This window comes from Panthera leo, chromosome A3, assembly GCF_018350215.1.
Source record: "Panthera leo isolate Ple1 chromosome A3, P.leo_Ple1_pat1.1, whole genome shotgun sequence".
Lineage (NCBI taxonomy): Eukaryota > Metazoa > Chordata > Mammalia > Carnivora > Felidae > Panthera > Panthera leo.
Window position 1 is genome coordinate 94,838,133 of NC_056681.1, and position 24,041 is coordinate 94,862,173.

A 24,041-nucleotide genomic window follows, 5' to 3' on the forward strand; every position below is an offset into this window, starting at 1 on the left:
GCTCTGCATTGCCAGCGCAGAGCCCAGTGCAGGTCTGAAACTCACAAGCGTATCTCACCATGAGATAGTGAACTGAGCTGAAACCAAGAGCCCAAATGCTTAACCAACTGAGCCAGCCAGGCGCCCCACTAAGTATTCTTTTTTTTTTTTTTTTTAACGTTAATTTATTTTTGAGACAGAGAGAGACAGAGCATGAACGGGGGAGGGTCACAGAGAGAGGGAGACACAGAATCTGAAACAGGCTCCAGGCTCTGAGCTGTCAGCACAGAGCCCGATGCGGGGCTCGAACCCACCGACCGAGAGATCGTGACCTGAGCTGAAGTCGGACGCTTAACCGACCAAGCCACCCACGCTTAACCGACCAAGCCACCCACGCTTAACCGACCAAGCCACCCAGGCGCCCCCCACTAAGTATTCTTAAATCACTTAACAATTTAAAACGCCTCTTATCTAAATATCTGCATTTATTTTTTTATATTGTATCTTAATATTATGATTACTCTGTTTTCTTTATTTTGTCCTTGGGTTACTGGAATGCTTTTTCATAATCTGATTCATTTTTGTTTCTAGCACTTTTCTGGCAGCAAATCTAAAGGGGATTCTTTCCCCATTTTTCTGTTGCAAAAACTACTCAATATTGCTCCATCGACATATGCAACATTTGGAGGTGCTGTCGGTTACTTCTCTTTCAACTGATCTAAGTGTCCTGTGGATGTGGGAGTATCATGGCCTTACAGATGCTCATTTTTAGCTGAACTCCTCTCTGAGCACTCCTTTCTTGATGAATGTTTTCTGTTTTTACAGTCTATGAGGCAGAGCAATTCTTGGCTCACCAATGAGCCTTAAGCAAGTCTGAAACACCTTGGTGTTTCCCAAAGCACCTGTCTGGGCCTTGGAAATACTACGTGGTTAGTCCACATGCGGTGAATGAGTGAACAGTTGGATGGATAAACGATTGAAAGAAGGAGGGACATGCAGGATTTAACTTCTTTCTAGAATTTTGAAGGCATTCTGAGAAATGAAAACCACTTTTTGTTTAGTCTTTCAGATAAGTGACATCTAAAGTGGTGTTCTCAGTTGAAACCCCTACATTAGAGCCTTAGTATTGCATTTTAACTATAGTCATGTTTTGTGTGTGTGTGTGTGTGTGTGTGTGATTGTGAGGCTTGAAGTTGGCAAAGGATGAAGTCCACAAATCATAACATTTTTACTAAATACCCAACACTACGCTAATCATTGTGAAGGGTACAGAGTCCTTGTCCCTGAGTGTATTAAAGAGGACAAAACTTATATGAAGCAAATAGAGAACAAGACAAGGCAATTTGTGTTCAAATTAAATGCTATGTAGTGACCATTCTACTTAGATGGAACACTGATGGAATTCAGAGAAAGGAAAAGTCACAGGGCCTTGGGGACAAAAGGTAATTTGGGTTGGTGAAGAGAAGGAAGACTTCCTAAAAGGTATTATGGTCCAACCTACAGAGCATGTGAGTCCTTAGCAAACAATTCCTCATGTGGAACTTGGCAGTGAATGAAATATCAAAGCAGACCTCACTAGTCTGGTGAAAGAAGCCCAAGTTTCTCCTAAACAAAAATGACACCCGGTTTTAAAACATAATAACTAAAAACTAGCGACACAGTTAAAATAACCACTGAAACTATGTATTTTTAAATATGTGAATTAAAGAATCTCTAATAGGAAGTAATACTTTCTAAACAATACCAAAATATCGCTTAGGTTGCTAGTAAGTACTGAGCAAAGAATATCTCTAAAACTATGTCTAAAAGATGTTTTTCTCTAGGAAATGGACTCCACTATTGAAAAGATTAAAAATTATACTTGAAAAAATTATTTGAATCTTATTTTATATGTGCATACTCAATCAAACATTTTTGAAGAGTGTAGACCCAACACCCTGTCATATTCTACAGATGATGGAAAGAACTAAAAAACTTGATTTGAGTTTTCCCTAATGAGTTTATAATCAAGTGGGTTATGTAAAACTGATGGCCATTTCTTAACAACAAACCACATTTGAAAAACGTAAGATCTGGGGCAGCTGGGTGGCTCAGTTCATTGAGCATCCGACTTGGGCTCAGGTCATGATCTCACAGTCAGAGAGTTTGAGCCTCTCGTTGGGCTCCCGAGCTTCTCTGACAGCTCGGAGCCCGGAGCCTGCTTCAGATTCTGTGTCTCCCTCTCTCTGACCCTCCCCCGTTCATGCTCTGTCTCTCTCTGTCTCAAAAATAAATACACATTAAGAAAAATTAAAAAAAGAAAAAGAAAAACGTAAGATCTTCTGTTCCTGACTGTAAATGCAGTAGCAGTGTAGGAGTCATTGAGAAGATGAGTGGGAGGAGGTCAATATTTGGATGTTGTATGATAAGAAAGAGGATGTCCCACTCAGGCGGGGACTTTGGGAAGCAGCATGAGCCAGGTGTTATAATGTGGCCCAAACCTGATGGAAACAGATTTTTATTAAAGAAATAAGATCCAATAGACCACGGTCAGAAAGTGGAGTGCCGAGCCATGCTACAAAGAGGACTTGAAGTTTGTTGGGAAAGAGAATTAAGCAGTCATTTTGTTTTCTAGAAAAGGAGTGTATTAGATGATTAGTTTGGACTGAATTATATTAAAGAGACTGAAGATAAAAAGAGCAGTTTGGTGATTATTTTGCTGTACTCTGAATATGAAATGTTGAGATTCTGGTGAAGATTAGAGTTATATAATCGTTGCATATGGAATTCTAATTTACAGGAAGTTAGAAGGACATAGAATAAATTAATTGCCAAAGAAGCTGTGTTCCTATTAAACAATTTGAAGCTACTTATGGACTATAAAGATACTTCCCCAAAATATGTTATCTAAAATATTAACAGTCTTATTCTCAGTGTTTGGAATCTACTTCCCAAATCTACTGCAACATTGCTGAATGATGATAGGTAGGAAAATGTTCACCTTTGGCCAAGTATATTTTGTTTAGAAAAACTGAATCCTTTGTTGGGACTTTGGAAACCTAACAGAGCATACAGAGTGAGCATTGCCTACCTGCATATCACATAGTTTTAGACCCAAATGGAAAACAAGCCATAATTTAGGAGTAGATTGAGTTTCTTTATGCTCCAAAATGAATTTAAATGGTGAGACTGAATGTAGTGAAAAGCCAGGAAATGAATTTGACAGATACTAGTTTTCATTTTGAACTTCAAAGTACTGACTTTCTATTAGCATACTCCAGGAGTAGTGAATTTCTATTAAGTTGGCACATAGTTTTAAATTTTATAAGTATGCTATTGTAAGTACAAAAAACCCATTTCAGTAAGATATGGACATGGTTATTTCTTTTTTAATCAGCAGGCTCTAGGCTATATTATTATTAGTCTAAACTTGTTATCCTGAAAGTCTTGAGGCTGTGGAGCTTCCTTCATATATTCCTTTTTGGTGAAGCTTTGTTTATTTGTGTAGAAGAAATAACAGGCTCTGAGGAGAATATACTAGTATTTTCAAAAAATATTCAGGTAGCCTTTAGTAGGCATTTATGCTTAAACATGAAGTGTTATTACAGCCTTTTGAAATTATTTGAATGATATTTTTGTTCAGAACATTTTTTTTGTTAAGTGTTTTGTTAAAAAGTATGGATGTACTTAAAGAAAGGTCTTACAGATATTATAATACTGAAGGCTAGTCTTCAGCTTTGCTTTAAGGGTATCCAAGATAACTGCCTCACTCCCCAGATAACTGCAAGAGCAAAGAGCTGTTGCAAATTACATATCACTTCAACTTTGAATAAAAATGGTGATGGATCCTATAATTGCAGCTATGACTTGTATCCTGGGTCATCTCTCAGTTCATTGAGCCAGGGCTTTGAATGGTTATATAGAAGACAGTAATGGTCAGTATGCTGCCTCCTTACAGTCAAAGAAAGAGGAAATGAGCTTAAATTGAGCACAGTTAATGGAAGAAAAATAAGAAGCAACTCTTTTCCATGGTTAAACCACTAGGCCATGCCCTTTCTACATAGGGCACCACAGGGTACCAATATCCCTCTTCCCTACTTCCATTTGAACCCAGTTCCATTGCAACAGAGTATATTCTGGGGGGAATCAGTGTGATCTCTACTTTCTAGGGATATTTGAAGGGTTATCGATTATCCTTCTCTGTCTTTATTTCTCAACTTCTACCCCTGCCTATATTTCCATACCCACATATTCTTCTGAACTCCAGGAAAACACACACACACACACACACACACACACACACACACACACACACCTCTTACAATAGGGTACCTAGATATTAGAGCTGTCTTTATTAACAATAGGAAAATAGAACTACTATTGTGTTTCAGAAAAAATATTTGGAAGATGTTTTTAAAGCTTGAAAATAAAATTATTTAGGAACACGGGTTTTTTTGGAAACATTTATTCTCCATTAAGCAAGTATTTCTTGACCTTTGTTTCTGCTTCTGGTTAACTGAGGTGGGTGACTCTCTCCTACTGTTACTTTACATTCTTCACAGTGATCACTATGATGGCAGTGATTGTAACAGGAAAAGGTGCCAGGGGGAAATATTGGAACTTTTGGAGAGATTGGGAATTGGTACCTGTTTGAAAAACCATGTATGATTGATTGATTGATTTTTTTTTTTTTTTTTAGAAAGAGCTCAAGCCAGGGGAGAGACAAAGGGAGAGAGAGAGAGAGAGCTTGAGCCAGGTAAAGGCACAGAGGGAGGGAGAGAGAGAGAGAGAGTGAGAGAAAGAGAGAGAGAGAGAGAATGAATCTCAAGCAGGATCCACCCTCAGAGTGGAGCCTGATGGGGAGCTCAATCCCCCAACCCTGGGATCATGGCACAAGACAAAATCAAGAGTCAGTCACTCAGCTGACTGAGCCACCCAGGTGCCCTAACCATGTTTGATTTAAATATGACCCTTCTGCTTTCCTGTTGAGAATCATTTCAAGGCATTGGATCCCCTAAAAAGTGTAAATACCTTTTAGAAAGTGTAATGACAACAATTACAGTGATAATTGTAATAATAAAAGAGGTGGTATTATTACTGATCCTAGAGTCTCCACAGAGATATCCCATGTGTTTCCGATCACTGTTCCTCTGTTGGCATGCATGGCTATGGTCTGTGTTTACAACAGTGGTTCTCAAAGTGTGATTCCTGGACCAATAGTATCAGCCTCATCTGGAAATGTTATAACTTGTTAAAAATGCCCTCTGTCAAAATGTAAATTCTCAGTTCCGCCCCAGACCTGATGAACGGGAAACTCTCTCGGTAGGTCCCAGCAGTTTGTGTCTGAACGTGCCCTCCAGGTGGTTGTGTGATCTGAGAGCCACCTATTGCTGCCATAAAAAACTTATCACAAACTTAGCAGCTGAAAACAACATAAATTTAATATCTGATAGTCTCTGAGGGCCAGAAGCCCGAGTGGACTTGGCGGGGTCCTCTGCTTAGCATCTCACAAGACTGAAACCAAGATGTTAAAGGGCTGTGTTTCTTACTGGAGGTGCTGGGGAAGAATCCATTTCAAACTTTATTCAGGGTTTTGGCCAAATTCAGTACCTGGTGGTTGTGGTACTGAGGCCTCATTTCTTTGCTGGCTTTCAGCCACAGCGCCTTCTTAGCTCCTAGCTCTCAAAACCCACCTGGATTCCTATGTGCTTTGCATATGGCCGCTTCTGGCAACAATAGGTTGAGTCCGTCTGCCATGCTGTTCTGCTCCACCTGACATCCTCTCGCCCCCACCTCCCTATGCTCTTCTGCCTCAACTGCATCACCTACGTTCTTGTCTGCTACATCTCTATGACTCCTTTTCTTACCCACTGCCAGCCAGGAGAATGCTATTTTTAAGGGCTCAGCTTTATATTGTGCCCATTTGGATAAATACAGCATCATTTCCCTATTTTAAGATCCAGTGATTAGTGACCATAATTGTATCAGCAAAGTCCCCCTTTACCATGTAATGTGACCTACACACGAGTGGAACACAAGGGGTTCAAGGCCATGGGGGTCAAAATTCTGTTTACTTGGTGTGACTCATACAGGGTCTTTTTATTGGCTTTGCCAGGGTGTTATGTTGCTCACTAGCTAGCCCAGCCTCATTGTGTGCATCTCATTCTTGCCCCAAGGTACCAAAGATATCTGAAGGAAACTGAACTCAGGACCTGCTTTGTCTCACCAGAAAGTGCAGCCACACTTCCCATGGGCTCCACATGTGTATCAGGGCACCTGCCATTTGTGCCATTTGTGTCTCCCTTATGTAACATTCATTTTTGTCAGTTCTCTTCTCCTCTCTCTCTGTTTTTCCATTTCTCTCCATATCTCCATTCTCCTCCCTAGTTCAGAAGTTCCATAGTAATGTTGGCATTAAACTAAGCCTAGGAATTCTTTAGAAGTAATAAAACATTGTTGTTGTAAACACCGACACCAAAGCCAGGCAGTTTAGGTACAAGTTTTGTGACCTTGGACAATTTTCTAAACTATTTTATACTTTAGTTCCCCTATCTATAGATGGGAGGTAATGATAATGCCAGATCATTAGTCAGTATTATTATTATTTTAAAAAAATTTAATGTTTACTTATTTTTGAGAGAGACAGAATGTGAGTGGGAGAGGGGTAGAGAGAGAGGTTAGACACAGAATCCAAAGCAGGCTCCAGATTCTGAGCTGTCAGCACAGAGTGGGTGTGGGGCTTGAACTCAAGAACTGCAAGATCATGACCTGACTGGAAGTCAGACACCTAACCGACTAACCCATCCAGGCGCCCCTAGCCAGTATTATTAATCATGAAAGTAACAATGTGATTCAGTGTTTCTAGTCTAGATTCTTGAAATGCTGAAGAAATTTAGAAAATTATCTCATTTTCATATCTTTTACTTTCTTAACAAAGCTTTGTTTTCAAGCATCTTCCCTTACAGGGTCTCCATGGGTCCCCACCCCAATGGACATCTTGAACTGGATATCCAAACAGACAACATGCAAAGAAGTAAAACCAGCACTTTTTGCCTATGCAATTATTTCACTGATTTTCAGAACAAATTCATGAATTATGTAAGGGTATTACCATCCCTATTTTACAGTGATGAAACTGAAGCTTCAGTTAAGCAATTGATTCAACATCGTATGTGTGGAATAGGTGAATAAACTTCCGTATTAGCCATTAACTTCTTTTCAATTTGCCTGTCAACTAAAGCTAGCCTGTCAGCTAATAAAGCCTCACGGAGTTTGTTGGCAATGGAGCTCAGTTTTGAAGAGACAGATTTGTAAAGAGAATCTGAAGCTGGAGCTCTATGGAGGAAGACAGGTTTGGGGGGCCTCCTGGACAACTGGAAAGCTTCCTGGACCATTGCTTTGCAAAAGAACAGGAGTAGGAACGGTGAAAACTCAGAAAGGTGAGGCAGAGAGTTCAGAAGACATTTTCTAAGAATGCCTAGAAAGGGAATCTCTGCACTGAATTATGCACTCCATTAACATATTTATCACCTTCCCTGGAAGGCAACCTCAAGGAATTTTATCAGGACACTGTCCAAAGACACAAAGCACTTGACCCTTGGCTATTTATAAGGGGCCTTGTTTTACTCTGGCTTTTCTTTTTGTCAGGTTTTGCTTTTTCTGGTGTGAGTGACAGATGGTTGCTAGCATCCTGGCCCACATTTCGTCTTTACCCCCATGAAGAGAGTCTGAAATTATCTAAGATACTACCCTGTAGACCATGTTGGCACCTTTCAGGGATATTTGATATTTTGATACTTTTCAAGAAGAAAATCTTCTCAGAGATTAAATAAATTGCTAAGAGGTTGTTTTTGGGCTTGTGAAACCATGATGTATGGATGAAGACAACCTTGCTGACTTCTGCTACAGCCCCTGCTTTTTACTTTTCCACATGTGCCATCAGTGTTCTAAGTCTCCTTATCAAAAACAAGTTAAATAAATATATTTTTTTCCTTTGAATTTAAAGCATTGAAAAAAAAATGCATTTTCTTTGCTTAGAATCTCTTTTGTGGGCAAAATAGACTACATTAATTGTACAATTGTGTAGTGTTTATTTGAAACAATGTCATTCCATCCTTGGAGAGATGAAAGGCTGGTGTATGTGACCATACACTCCATTTGTTCTCTTGCCTTCTTCTTTAAGTCAGTTTGGTTGTTCCACTCAGAAGAGAGTCCATTTGGATTTCTATTTTTTTTTTAAGGTTTATTCATTTATTTCTCAGAGAGGCAGAGACAGCGTGAGCAGGGGAGGGGCAGAGAGAGAGGGAGAGAGAGAATCCCAAGCAGGCTCTGCGCTGTCAGCACAGAGCCCGATGCAGGGTTCCAACTCATAAAACCAAGAGATCATGACTTGAGCCAAAACCAAGAGTTGGACGCTTAACCAACTGAGCCACCCAGGCACCCCTGGATCTCTGTTTTTAATGGGTGCTTCCATATTCCCCCTAGAGATAAAAAATTGCCAGAAGAAGATACCTAATGTTTGGAAAATAATAACAGTAATAATATTTCCAGAAATGTTTTCTATCCATTAAGTTATTTAATCCTCACAATAAACCTATAAAACACTTGTCCTGATTTTTCATTTGAGGAAACTGAGGCTCAGGAAGGGTAGGTAATTTGGACAACATCACAGAGTTGATAAATTGTAAGCCTTCATTCAAACAAAGGTCTATTAGCCATAATTCTGTTAGCTATTGTTAAATAACAGTTGATGACAAAACGTCTCAGTGATAGACAATAGCAAGCATTTAATTCTTGATGCCGTGTCTGTGGATTGATTGGTAGCTGGCTGACCAGGCTTGGTTCAGCTGGTCTTGGTTCCAGCTGCAGCTTGGATTCAGGTTTGCTCCACATGTATTTCTTACATTGTAGGACCAGTGAACTCTACATGACTCTCATCGCAGGAAGCAGTAGCACAAGAAGTCAAGTCTAACCACACAAACATATTTCAAAGGTCTATTCGCATCATATTTCCTAACATTCCATTGCCCAAAGCCCAGCCTCAGTGATGTGGGGAGGCATTCTCTTTTCATTGAGGTGAGGGATGGAGGCTGGTGACTACTGAATAATCACTTGATCTACCTTAAAAGCCTATGTTTTCTTTGCCCTTATGAATTTATAAATATTGAAAGCACAGGTGGGATGACCCTCTCAGTTAAGAGTCAGACATCTTGTGTATGCTTGTCATGGGGGTTACACACTGTCATTTCTACTTACTGACTGTAATTACCCCATTTCTCTGCTCTAGAGGTTGTGACTGTTTGTCTCTTCTGTGCCATCATCTATCCTTACCAGCACTGAAGGGGAAGATCATCAATAGTTGAATATAGGAGACTAAGGTTATGATCATTAGCCAAGAATGGAATCATTTTTTTGTTTGTTTTTATGCAATTTCAATTAGCTGAGGGCTTTGATGGGGAAAATGTTTCCAGTACAAGGCCTAGTCCATTAGAAAGCAATCAAGTGTGTGCACCAAATAGCAAGACATAAACTCTTCTAAAAGCAACAGATTGCAAGGAATATACTGGCTCAAGTAGTACAACCAAAGGAGCTTCTTACCTTCCTCTTTCTCATGCTCAATTGCTGGCTTGAAGTGAGGATGCTCCTTAGTGGCAATTCAGTGAGAAACTTAGATCTCAATAGATAGATAGCCTGGGTTATGAGGTAGAGATATTGCAATACCCATCTCTCATGCTTGGTCCTTGGTAATTTGGATATTAAGCCAAATTACGAAAATATCATAGAATAGAGGCAGAATTCCTAGTTTTAGTTGAAACCATATAAAAAACTTAGTGGCTGGGAAAACACCATCTAAAGTTTCCATGACTAGATTTTCCTCTTCAACAAATTAACACCATATAACCTTTCCTTGCCTTTTGCTATTGAATCTTACCTGTGTCACAAGAAGTGACTGAAAAGATTAATCTCCACAGGAATGAATTAAGTCAAGTGATTTACCCAGCAACTCTTGTCCTTTCATGTTTAGGTTTATAAGGGCTATGTGACCTTCAGGACTCAAGGCTCTAACTCTGCTTCTTGGCTTACAGTTGGCTTGAGGTCTTTGTTCGGTGTCTCCCATTTCTGCCTGATGCATGCTAGTATCTCTGATGTGATTATCCTAGCATTTTTGTTTCTCATCTCAGCATTTTTTTGAATGTCATTTCTTTACAGTTTTGAATTGGATTATCTGTAGAAGATTTTATGTGCTTTCCTTTCTCTACCAGTACACACAAGCATGTTCATGCAACAAATGGCAACTCTCTACACAGTCTTACCCAGTACCTTTCACATTGTGTTAAAATGACTTCACTGCTAGTTATCTGGCTTTCCTATAGGACTTCCTTGTGCATCAACATAATTTTGCCACACATTATTCCATCAGAGCTTGAAAAACACTTTCAGGGAACTTGCAAAAACTGTGTTATAAATACCGGACCAAGATCATTTAGGTAGATCTGGCCTCAGTGGGGACAATGGTATCACGTGCATGTAGAAGACATCTGGCATCTTCACCCTTCCATGGCACAAGAAGGTGTGCGGCCCCACAGCAGAATTCCATGCATGTCAGAGCTACCATTTGTCAGTTGGTAGTGTGAATGGGAAATGTGTAAAGTGTTTTTAGGTTTTTGGAGGACAGGCAGCTTATCTGTGCCAACTATTGTTGTTGTGAAGGAATACCAATCTAAATCTGCCTATATGGTTGGATCGCTGTACTTGTTTTTTTCTTTTAAACATGGCAATTGGAGAGAGGTAAAATACCAGCACACTGTATCTTTGCCTTTTTTTCCCCCTGCCAAAGCACATTTGTTGGGTGTATTTGCTGTAGCAGTGCAGTGAAGAGGCGTGTGCCTATTGTGATAGGCTTTCTTTGTCGTGTTAATTTTAATAGCAATAATCATCTACATTGATTTATAAGGAGGGAATGGAGTGGGGACATTGATTCAAAAGAAGAGAATAGCTATGAACAGTGTGATTTGTAGTGGTATTAAAGCAAATGATTCAGATTTAGTTTGTACATTCTAAGGTTGCTTGTCTAGTGGTTAGTTGTCAAAATATATTCAGCAAAGAGCAGTCAATTTCTCACTGAGAAACACACCCCTGATAGAATGTATAATTTATTCTGTTGAGGCCAGGGCCATATTTTGTGCTTGATATGTGGGAGAATGCTACCCGCCCATCAGTGGTTCTTAGGTAGGAGAGGATTGCTTTAGAATGAAATAAATAACCTTATCAGACACTAATTTTATGGGACAAGAATGTAAATGCAGTGAGCAATCAGAGAGTATGTATATAGCAGCAAGCTAATTTTCAAAACCGTCATCACTCAGTTTGCAAAATATCTTTCCTACTTAAGAGGATGAAACTCAGCTGCCACAGGGAGTATAATATCCTCAGTGGCCAGTTATGATGTGAAGAAAACAAAGTAGCTATTTGTTATGAAATAGATCCCTCATCTGGTGATCATGGTAGATTTACTGTGCTTCCTGAAAATCTTTGTTGGTTTCCCAGCCCCAGTTTGGTGTCTTTTCTCAGTTTTTCCATAGCCCTCTGCATTCCTGGGTCATGCTGAGATGTAAGTGTTGCCTACCTTGGCTCTCTCTACCTTGAAACCGTAAACTACTTGGAGTCAAGGTCCAACTCTTTCCCAGCACATAGCAGATCGATACATGTACTAAATACTGAGTGAGTGAAATATTTCTGTGTTAGTTGAATCCCAGAAGTTTGTCTAATGTACACAGGGGTCATCAGGAGCTCTCAGGTTTTAATCTGATTCCAACACCACCGCCTCACATAGTTCTGCTTTCCCCATCTTTAATTTGACAGGTTTTAACGAGACATATAACCTCCAAGTATGTTCTGAGTTTTGGTGTTTTATTTATCTTGAACCCCCAAGGTAACAGATTATTTTGGTAATCGTTATTTCTTACCAGTAATGTGTGTTTCTATAGGGAGCATGACTTCGGCAACTTCACCGATCATTTTAAAATGGGACCCCAAAAGTTTGGAAATCCGGACACTAACAGTGGAGAGGCTTTTGGAGCCACTTGTTACACAGGTAAGGCATGGTTTGAAATACTTCTGTTACGTGTGTATGTTTCTATTGTGATTATATGGTAACATTTCAAAAACCTTAGAAATCTCTAAGCAAATAAATCATGCCATAATGCTGATTACTGAATGCACGTTACTGCCAGAACTATGGACAGTTTTATGGCCCAATAACATTCTGAAGTGCCTTTTAACAAACTCATCGTATGATGTTTGAAATTAGGTTGATGAGATCATTAAAGAGGGGGCCTTGGTGAAGGGGGCTCTCATTTGCAGTCATGAATTCAAAGTCTAAATAAACTATCCCCAGTTCACTTTCAGATGCTAGTGCACAGTTGGGAAGAACTGTTAATATTTAAGAGCAAAGTGTATTACTTTTTCTTTAGTTTACGTTGGAGAATTTATCATGTTGGAAAGTTGAAATGTTCCATTTTTTCTGTTGTCACATTCACCACATTTCCACAAGATGACTGTCAACAGAAAAAAAAATATCTTCAGGATTTAAGTTTTAAAAGTTAGCTTTTAGTACCTTATGAAGCATATTATCTGCTATGTTAAACCCAGAAATTCATGGAATGTGAAAATTCAAGGTTTTTATGGTATATTTTTAGGGAGGTATACCAAGTTAAGTGGAGGCCCTTCATACTGGTTTCCTTTAACTACTATAACAGAGTACCACAAGCTTGGAGTCTTAAAGCATCATAAATTTATTACCTAGGTTCTGGAGGTCAGAAATCCTAAAGTCAAGGTGTTGGTGGAACTGCATTCCTTCTGGGGGTTCTGGCAGAAAGTCCGTGTCTTTGTCTCTTCCATCTTCTGAAGTCCACTTGCCTTCTTTGATGCCTTCTTCGTATTCAAAGCCAGCAACGTAGCATCTTTAAATCTCTCTCTGACTCTGAACTCTGCTCCCTGTCCTCACATCTCCTCATATTTTCCTCTTATAAGGACCCTTGTGATTATACTGGGCCCACTCAAATAGTCCAGAACAATCTCATCTCAAGATTCTTAACCAAATTACAGCCATTTAAGATAACATATTCACAGTTTCCAGGAAGTAGGACACGGACATCTTTGGGAATCATTATTCAGCTCAGCATATTCTGCCCTGTGCCCACCCCCCTACCAAAAATTCACATCCTTCCCACATGGAAAACACCATATCCCCAGATTCCCCAAACATCTCAACCTATTATAGAATCTTCTCAAGTCCAAAATCTCATCAAAATTTCATCAGTTTAAAAATTACAAATCTCGTCATCTCAATCATCTAAAGTAGGTTTCGGTAAGGTTCTGGTTAAAATCCGTTCCTGAACAAAATTCCTCTCCATCTGTTACCTGTAAAACTAGAAAACAAAATATATGCTCCCGAAATGCATTGGTGGCACAGACATAAGAAAATAGTTACAGATGTTCCCATTTGAAAAGGGAGAAAGTGGAAGGGGGAAAAATGGTTATCAATCTCAAGCAATTTAGAGATCCAGCTGAGCAAATTCCCTCAGTTTTGAAAGCTTGGGAATAATCCTCTGTGGCCTGAGGCTTTGCCCTATGCGCCTGGCTCTACACCCTAAGAATTGCTGTTCCTTTTTCATGAAGGGTAGCACATATTTTCAGCTGAATATTTTATCAGCACATTTCCTGTCTATAGCATTTGGGAGTCCAACAGCCCTTTTGAATTGTATCCTTTCTGTCACTCTCAGTCCAAACTGGCAGTGTAGAAACACTGGATATAACATTCTTAAGAAACGTGTAGTTCTCCCCTGTATGTCTCTGGGGTTCACTCTGTTAGAAAACAGGCTACTTCACAGAAAATTCCCAGATAATCCCATCTCATTTTTGGCCTCTGCTGAAATGGCTGGAGATCCAGCAGTCACATGCCTAAACTCTTCAAAGAGCACTCTGTATGACTGAATACTCTGAGCTTTCAGTCCTTCCAAGGCATAAGCCAAAGGTTATCCAGACGTACAACTGGCTTTCTCTCCAGATCATGCTTTCCTGAGAGTGAGTTTTCTAATTCCGGTGCCTTTTGCAATCTACATATGCTGAGAATTTTCCAAATCCTCAAGTTCTGGTTTCTTTTAGCTTAACTGTTATTTTCTCAATTTCTTTCTTTCTTCTCACATTTTACTATAAGCAGGGAGAAGAAACCAGGTCACTCCCTGGAAAACTCCTCAGCTAAATATCCATCTTCATCATGTAAAATTTGGATTTCCGCATAAGTGTAGGACACAGTTCATCCAAGCTTTCTGTCACTCTTTCTTCCATTTCCTAGTACCATGTTCTTTATTTTTTTTGTGAGCCCTCACTAGCGTCTCCTTTAACACCTGCCTTTCTACAGTCTTTTTATGATGATTTTGGTATCCTCTCAGATAATAGAGGCTTTCTCCACTATGTACCTCAATTCCTTCTGAGTCCTTGCGAGCAAGGCCTTGGTAGCCCTGTTTCTACTGAGTCTGTTCAAGGAAAACTTAGATTTTTCTATTAAAATTCTTTAAATTTTTCTAGCCTCTGCCTATTATCCATTCGAAAGCCACTTCCACATTTCTTAGGTATTTGTTATAGCAGCACCCTACTCCCCAGACCAAAATCAGTATGTTTCCAATTGCCTTTCTAACAAATTACCACAACCTTAGGAGTTTAAAACAACACACATTTATTACTCTCTAGTTCTAGAGGCCAGAACTCCTAAAGCCAAGGTATTGTTAGGGCTGTGTTCCTTAAGGAGGACATTCCTTCCCTTTGTCAGCATCCTGTGTGCACCTGCATTCCCTGGTTGTGGTGCTTTTCTCCTTCCTTAAAGCCAGCAGCATAGTACTTTCTCCAAATCTCTCTCTCTCTCTCTCTGACTTCAGTGTTTACCATCTCCCCTCCTCCTCAGACTGTAACTCTCCTGTTTCTCCTTAATGAGGACCCTTGTGATGACATCAGGGCCACCCAGATATTCTAAGATAGTCTCTCCATCTTGAGATCTTTAAGTTAATCACATCCGCAAAGTCCCTTTTGTTATTTAGGATAACACAGTCACAAGTTCTGTCGTTTAGGTAGAGGACATCTTTGTGTGTAATTGTTGAAACATTTCGTTAGATTTATGCACACTTTTCACTTGGTCATGATTCTTGTTAGTTCTATCAAAATTTCTTCGAGAAACACTTAATGCTCATAGGATCTTAGATTTGGGAATATGTTGGCCACTCAGATTATGGCCTGTAGACGAAGGCCTATGCATGAGTTGTTACTGGTCTGCATTAAGTATAGAAATATAAAGTGTTTTAGACTTTTTATAACCATTTTACAGAATAATTTTATATGTGTTAATCTAATAATTCAATTTAGACTTGTATTTTTTATCCTTTTAAATTTTTGAATCATTCATTTTGTTGTATTTTACAATGCTTTGCTTTATGAGGTATTGGAATAACAAATATACAGCTTTTCATCATAGATAACCTGAGAAAGACTGGCTAAGGTGGTATTTTGGAGTCAGAACAATCTGCTTTTTAAGCCTACTCAAAAGCAGACTGTCTTACGGCACCTGGGTGGCTCAGTCAGTTAGGTTAAGTGTCTGAGTCTTGGTTTTGGCTTAGGTCATGATCTCACAGTTCCTGAGTTCAAGCTTTGCATCAGCTCTGTGCTGTCAGCTTGGGATTCTCTCTCTCCCCTTCTCTGCTCCCCTCCCGCACTAGCTCTCTCTGTCTCTCTCTCAAAATAAATAAATAAACGTACAAAAAAAAAAAAGGAGATTGCCTTTTCCTAGCCTCAGAATTTTACCTTCAGATTATATATCAGTATATTTAATCCTTATCATACAGATTAAATGAAACACAATAATTAAAACATAATGACTGTTATAAAGTAAATGTTGATTCAATGTAGTTTCCATTTGTCTGTTTGTTTTTTTTTTTTTTGATGACTATATATTCAGGTTTCTATTAGCTATAAACCAATACTGTATAAGTCAAGGAAAAACATAGGAATGAAGCTCGCATGAGGAAACAAAATATTACACGTAAACTGTCTTTTACGTCTTACAATGTTCTGGTATTTATATTTTGCTGTTGTACTTGTCTTATCTAAAGAATAGTATATCTAAGATTACAATTAAAGATTATTCTTTTCCTTATCTTTCAGTCCAGTTACCTAAATCCTTTCAGGTAAAGGCAATGCATTAAAAATATTTATTATTACATTATATATTATATAACATTATATATTATGTTAATGTATATTGTTATATTATTTATGAATATGATGGTTATTAATATTTATACTTATTGAATTTTAATTCATATGTGTTAATTTAATACAGGAGGATGCTTAAAACTCTGTTGAAATTCACATAGTGATTTAACACTGTAACAAGTCTTAACATCCCTTTAATGTCTTCTGATATCTAAATGGATTATCTTTCTTTTCAGTGTTCCTATCCTGATTTAAAAGAGAGAGAGATTCTTTTCAAAATGTGACTTTTCAGACAAACTTCTCTATATAACATTATAGCTTTGCTATCAGGACTAAGCATTCCCTCCCCTAGAATAAAGCCTTTAATGATAGGACTGACATGATTGTTGACCTTTGAAGGAAATATGAATAAGAAAGAGAGATAAGAAAATACTAGGAATAAACTTCTTGCTTAACATATATTTATTTTTAAAGATGGAACTGAGAAAGAAAATCAAAGCCCTATTTGTCTCTCTCTCTCTCTCTCACACACACACACACACACACACACACACACACACACACACAACTTTATGGACTGAATAAAGTTCATAGCGGTATTCAATAACAGTATGACCATAACTATCCTACAGTTTTTCTGTGAGGGATAGATAAGTAATGAAATAAATATCAGAAATTAAATGGTTCTCAGTAAAATTCATTCACTGTCATAAAAGAAAAATAACATTAAGAATTTACTATTTATTATTTAAAATAGCCAACAAAACTATCTCATTCCAACCATAATATAAATGAGGCTGAAGCATAAGAGACTCTTAAAAACTGAGAACAAACTGAGGGTTGATGGGGGGTGGGAGGGAGGGGAGGGTGGGTGATGGGTATTGAGGAGGGCACCTTTTGGGATTACCACTGGGTGTTGTATGGAAACCAATTTGACAATAAACTTCATATATTGAAAAAATAAATTAAAAACGTAAAAATAAATAAATAAAAATAAATGAGGCTGCATTTTATCTTAATGTTGAAATGGCAAGGTTCCTTTTGGAGAAGTTTTACATTATGGAAATCATGAAATTTCAAATAAAAAAGGATTCACCTTAGAAACTTTAGTACTGGAACAAGATGCCCAAACTTTTTATAAATTCAGAAAAAGTAAAGATTTTTAATTGCCCACATTCTGTGATACTAAGTTTTATTAGGAAACTTAAGCACTTTATTAGGCAATTTTATTAGAAAACTAAATAATATATTAGAAATTAAGAAGCACTCTTAGATAACTCTTAGAACCAAAGGGAAATGCAAACTGTATAAGAGTTAATGAAAAAGGTGATGTCTTCCTAACAAAATATACACACCCAATAAAAGCTGTGCTTACTACAAAATTTTAGCTTTCAATGCATTTTTATTAAAGAAAAAAATAAAAATAAGCTAATTGTTCATCTTAAGAAATTAGAAAAAGAACATCAAAAGAAACTAGGAGAACAGAATAACAAAGAAAACCGGAATCACTAAAATAGAATACAAACATTAATGGGGTTAAATAAATTCAAAATTTGATCCTTCTTTGAAATGGACAATAAAAATTCTTCAAGGCACAAATTATGGAAAATATATAAAGAAAAAACATATAGGATTATGAATGAGAAAGCATAAATAATTCCAAGAACAAGAGATTTTAAAAGTATAGTAGACTATATGCAACTCTACTCTGATGAAACATGCAAACATAGAGGATGGGAATAAATTCCTAGAAAAACTTAAATTACCAAAATACATCCAAAAGAAGGTGAAACTAGAATAAGCCATATACATATTGGAAAGCTATTTAAAGATCTGTTATCAAAAAGCACCAGAACTGGGTTACATGGGTGGCTCATTCAATTAAGCGTCCAACTCTGGATTTTTTGCTCAGGTCATGATCTCATGGTTGTGAGAGATATCCCCATGTTGGGTTCTGCACCGAGTGCAGTGCTTAAGATTTCCTCTCTCCCTCTCCCTCTTCCCCTCCTTTCTCTCATGAGTGTGCACATGCTCACTCTTTCCCCTCCCCAAAAAAAGGCACCAGAACAGAGGGATGCAAAGGTAAATATTATTAGACATTTAGAAAACTGATAGTCATAATGTTATTTAAACTAATATTTCAGCCATAGAAAAAGATAACTCCTTAATCACTTTTTGAAGAATCATAATTTTATTTTAAATAATTCAAAATACTTTAAAATAACTCTTTTTAACAAAAGGACAATGAGGGGCACCTGGGTGGCTCAGTCGGTTAAGCGGCCGACTTCGGCTCAGGTCATGATATCGCGGTCCGTGAGTTCGAGCCCCGCGTCGGGCTCTGTGCTGATAGCTCAGAGCCTGGAGCCTGTTTCAGATTCTGTGTCTCCCTCTCTCTCTCTGACCCTCCCTCGTTCATGCTCTGTCTCTCTCTGTCTCAAAAATAAATAAACGTTAAAAAAAATTAAAAAAAAAACAAAAGGACAAGGATGGTTCTGTATCATTTCTGAGGTTAAATGCAAAAAAAACCCCACAAAAAACAAAAACAAAAAAACCAAAACAACCCCCCCAACAACAACCAAAAAAACAACAACAACAACAACAACCAAAAAAGTACATACCATCCAGTAGTATATTCAAATGTCAGCATATATATAACAAAATAGGAAATTAAAAAGAAATAATGAGAGCCTAATATGAGGAACTAAATAAATATATTTTAGTAGCTCAATAAATTATACCATTAGATGCTAAAAAGACATTGGATAGAATTTTGCACACTTTTCCAATAAAAATTCTAAATAGGAATAGGACCAAACTTTCAAAATAAAGGAATGTACCATGTAAACATAGGGATAGGACAGATAACACCCTCTCTTTATGATATCATTGTATTTAAAATTAATATGAGAATGGGGTTAGGTGGCTAGGTAGAAGATAAATATAAAAAAATAGAGTTTCCATCAGTTCAAAACAACCACAAATCAAAACAGGAAAATATTCTCTTTTTACTTGAAAAACTTAAAAACATTATTTTTCCTGTATCAAATGCATTTTAATTTTATAGTTATTTAATGTAAAAATTTGTTATTATTTTTATGCCATTGAAGTAGAGGTTTGGAGTCAAGGGGGCCTGATTATAAGTACAGTGTTCCCAATGATAACTTGAATAAGTTACTTAATATGTTATCAAGTGTATATTATAGATAATAATAATTTGTGTCTCATAGAATTATTGAAAGGATACATGAGATGGTGTATTAAAGTGATTCATGAAGTGTCTGATGTTATTCTGATACAGGTTTGCTCTTAATGCTGCATTCTTCATTACCTGCTAATAATGGCTTTCCACTTATTAGAAAATGGGTACTATGTATAAAATAAGGAGTCATTATATATTTCCTTTTTCTTTTTTTTAACATGAAATTTATTGTCAAATTGGTTTCCATACAAAACCCAGTGCTCATCCCGACAGGTGCATCCCAACAGGTGCAATGCCCATCACCCACTTTCCTCTCCCTCCCACCCCCAATCAAGCCTCAGTTTCTTCTCAGTTTTTAAGAGTCTCTTATGGTTTGGCTCCCTCCCTCTCTAACTTTTAGATATTTTCTTTAGAAAAATATTTTAATGCAGATTTAGAGAAGAATGGTGTGTTAAATTTAATCAAAGACTACTAAAACAGGAACATCTGAAGTTAATGGGAATTCAACTTCAGTAAACTAATGCAACTCAATCCATCACAATAGAATAGAATGGAATTTTCTGGAATTTAGTTCCTTATTTCCTTATAGAAAGATGAATCTGCAACTTAAATAACAATGAGCATCTGAAAAAATACCATTGCTGTTTAATGAGCTGTTCCAAATTGGCATACTGGGGAAGGAACCTCCTAAGAAGAGGAACTTTCTTTAATCATTGGCCTCTATTAGGCCAATGTTTATGGGCCTCTATTAGGTTAGGCTCTAGTGGCCTCTATAGTTACATCTTTTAAAATTGTACTCAAAAATTAATTGTTTCAAAAGCGAAATAATTAGAACTTAACATACTTAAAAATATTTTTAAAATTTTTTTAAATTTAATTTTATATTTAAAAAAATATTTGGTTTTCTGCTTCTTTTGATATTAAGTCCTCATAAAAAGAATCATCTTTGTGTGACTCACAACTATAGTTAATTACCTTGGTGCATTTAAAAGTAGGAAATCATGAGATTTAAATGTAAAATCAGGGGGTTTAAAACTGAAAATTTTCCAGAAATAAACTGACACTCCGAAATGAAGTAACTTCTGAGACTTAAGCTTTTATTGAGAACTACCTTAATTCATGGTTTATTCATGAGATTCAAAGATTAACATGGTTGGGTGGTTTTCAATGTGACACCACAATGTTACAAGAAATAGTTTATGTCATCTTTGTCAAAGGGTTCAAATTGTATACAGAGTAAACGATATGCTAAAATTAATTAAATTAAATGTGTTTAACTTTCATACCCTTTTAAAAAATATATTTATTTTTAAATTGTCATATCCCTTTTTAAAAAATTATTTATTTTGAGAGAGAGAGAGCAAGTGGTGGTGGGGGGTGGTATCAGAGAGAGAGAGAGAGAGAGAGAGAAAGGGAGAGAGAGAGAGAGAGAGAGACAGAGAGAGAGAATCTCAAGCAGACTCTGCACTGCCAGCCCAGCATGAAGCCTGCTGCAGGGCTTGAACTCATGAACCACGGAATATGACCTGAGCTGAAACCAAGAATCAGATGCTTAACCAACTGAGCCACCCAGGTTCCCCATACCAATCCCTTTTTAAGTTTTGGATGCCAATTTTCTGGTGTGAAAAAATGTTTTAGTTTGTCTATCTTTAATAGAAGTTGCTGTGGGTGAATGAACTAACTAAAATACCATAACTTTTTATTTAAAAATCTCTTTATTTTATATTAAAAATAGGATTTGAAAATATTTAATGAGGTTTTAATTTAGGAATTTACTTATCACACATATTAATATTTAATTGGAATGAAGTATTTTTATTGTTTCACCCGCTAATAGTAAAATTTTTTTAAATTGCTGCATTTTTTTTACAGTAGATGCATATACCTAAAGTCGTTATTATATTGGAAATAATTCTTTGTATTGAACTGATATGGGGGATTTCTTGGTAGTACTGTGTTTGCCACTTGTGAAATAGGAGTTTAATTGACTAGTATATTGTCTGGAATTAGATTAATTTCTATTTTGGATTATGTTCAAATTTTTGATGTCTGCCACCAGATGGGAATGATGCTCTTTTTGTTTTATGGCCAGCTGTGTTGACCATGTTTTAGAAATTGAGTAATGTATGGAGCCCTTTTAAACAAAAAAATGAAAACAAAATTTTCCCAACTCTAGAATGGACTTAAAGTAGCATAAATGTGGAATTATGTATGCACATATGTTTATTTATAAAGAAAATTACAAAATAGGTACTAAAAGCACAAAACCAAAAATTGAAATTAACATTGATTTGATGGATGATGTTACGTCATCACGTATGATGTAAACGATTATGTGACTGCACTAGCTCTGGGTCTTTTGTGTTTAGCAAATACTCACTACCATGTACCATGTGATGTGTTGATTTCCTCTACCTTTATTTTTTTTTTCAATATATGAAATTTATTGTCAAATTTGTTTCCATACAACACCCAGTGCTCATCCCAAAAGGTGCCCTCCTCAATACCCATCACCCACCCTCCCCTCCCTCCCACCCCCCATTAGCCCTCAGTTTGTTCTCAGTTTTTAACAGTCTCTTATGCTTTGGCTCTCTCACACTCTAACCTCTTTTTTTTTTTTTTCCCTTCCCCTCTCCCATGGGTTTCTGTTAAGTTTCTCAGGATCCACATAAGAGTGAACACATACGGTATCTGTCTTTCTCTGTATGGCTTATTTCACTTAGCATCACACTCTCCAGTTCCATCCATGTTGCTACAAAGGGCCATATTTCGTTCTTTCTCATTGCCACATAGTACTCCATTTTGTATATAAACCACAATTTCTTTATCCATTCATCAGTTGATGGACATTTAGGCTCTTTCCATAATTTGGCTATTGTTGAGAGTGCTGCTATAAACATTGGGGTACAAGTGCTCCTATGCATCAGTACTCCTGTATCCCTTGGGTAAATTCCTAGCAGTGCTACTGCTGGGTCATAGGGTAGGTCTATTTTGAATTTTTTGAGGAACCTCCACACTGTTTTCCAGAGTGGCTGCACCAATTTGCTTTCCCACCACAGTGCAAGAGGGTTCCCGTTTCTCCACATCCTCTCCAGCATCTATAGTCTCCTGATTTGTTCATTTTGGTGACTCTGACTGGCGTGAGGTGATATCTGAGTGTGGTTTTGATTTGTATTTCCCTGATGAGGAGCGACGTTGAGCATCTTTTCATCTGCCTGTTGGCCATCCAGATGTCTTCTTTAGAGAAGTGTCTACTCATGTTTTCTGCCCATTTCTTCACTGGATTATTTGTTTTTCGGGTGTGGAGTTTGGTGAGCTCTTTATAGATTTTGGATACTAGCCCTTTGTCCAATATGTCATTTGCAAATATCTTTTCCCATTCCGTCGGTTGCCTTTTAGTTTTGTTGGTTGTTTCCTTTGCTGTGCAGAAGCTTTTTATCTTCATAAGGTCCCAGTAATTCATTTTTGCTTTTAATTCCCTTGCCTTTGGGGATGTGTCAAGTAAGAGATTGCTACGGCTGAGGTCAGAGAGGTCTTTTCCTGCTTTCTCCTCTAGGGTTTTGATGATTTCCTGTCTCACATTCGGGTCCTTTATCCATTTTGAGTTTAGTTTTGTGAATGGTGTGAGAAAGTGGTCTAGTTTCAACCTTCTGCATGTTGCTGTCCAGTTCTCCCAGCAACATTTGTTAAAGAGACTTTTTTCCATTGGATGTTCTTTCCTGCTTTGTCAAAGATGAGTTGGCCATACGTTTGTGGGTCTAGTTCTGGGGTTTCTATTCTATTCCATTGGTCTATGTGTCTGTTTTTGTGCCAATACCATGCTGTCTTGATGATGACAGCTTTGTAGTAGAGGCTAAAGCCTGGGATTGTGATGCCTCCTGCTTTGGTCTTCTTCTTCAAAATTACTTTGGCTATTCGGGGCCTTTTGTGGTTCCATATGAATTTTAGAATTGCTTGTTCTAGTTTCAAGAAGAATGCTGGTGCAATTTTGATTGGGATTGCATTGAATGTGTAGATAGCTTTGGGTAGTATTGACATTTTGACAATATTTATTCTTCCAATCCATGAGCAGGGAATGTCTTTCCATTTCTTTATATCTTCTTCAATTACCTTCATAAGCTTTCTATAGTTTTCAGCATACAGATCTTTTACATCTTTGGTTAGATTTATTCCTAGGTATTTTATGCTTCTTGGTGCAACTGTGAATGGGATCAGTTTCTTTATTTGTCTTTCTGTTGCTTCATTGTTAGTGTATAAGAATGCAACTGATTTCTGTACATTGATTTTGTATCCTGCAACTTTGCTGAATTCATGTATCAGTTCTAGGAGACTTTTGGTGGAGTCTATCGGATTTTCCATGTATAATATCATGTCATCTGCAAAAAGCGAAAGCTTGACTTCATCTTTGCCAATTTGGATGCCTTTGATTTCCTTTTGTTGTCTGATTCTGATGCTAGAACTTCCAACACTATGTTAAACAACAGTGGTGAGAGTGGGCATCCCTGTCGTGTTCCTGATCTCAGGGAAAAAGCTCTCAGTTTTTCCCCATTGAGGATGATGTTAGCTGTGGGCTTTTCATAAGTGGCTTTTATGATCTTTAAGTATGTTCCTTCTATCCCGA

General features: G+C 37.5%; 1 protein-coding gene across 9 annotated transcripts in view; it reads left to right on the forward strand.

Moving 5' to 3' along the window:
* Window positions 1-24,041, forward strand: part of CTNNA2 (catenin alpha 2) — a 1,100,619-nt gene that overhangs the window by 128,012 nt on the left and 948,566 nt on the right. For all 9 annotated transcript variants that reach the window (XR_006200794.1, XM_042932824.1, XM_042932822.1 and 6 more), the window contains one exon: window positions 11,946-12,052. Coding sequence is in view for 8 of the 9 variants with exons in the window: in XM_042932824.1 (XP_042788758.1) it covers window positions 11,951-12,052 (102 nt within the window). In the remaining variant the exon portion in view is untranslated. The remainder of the gene's footprint in view (window positions 1-11,945; window positions 12,053-24,041) is intronic.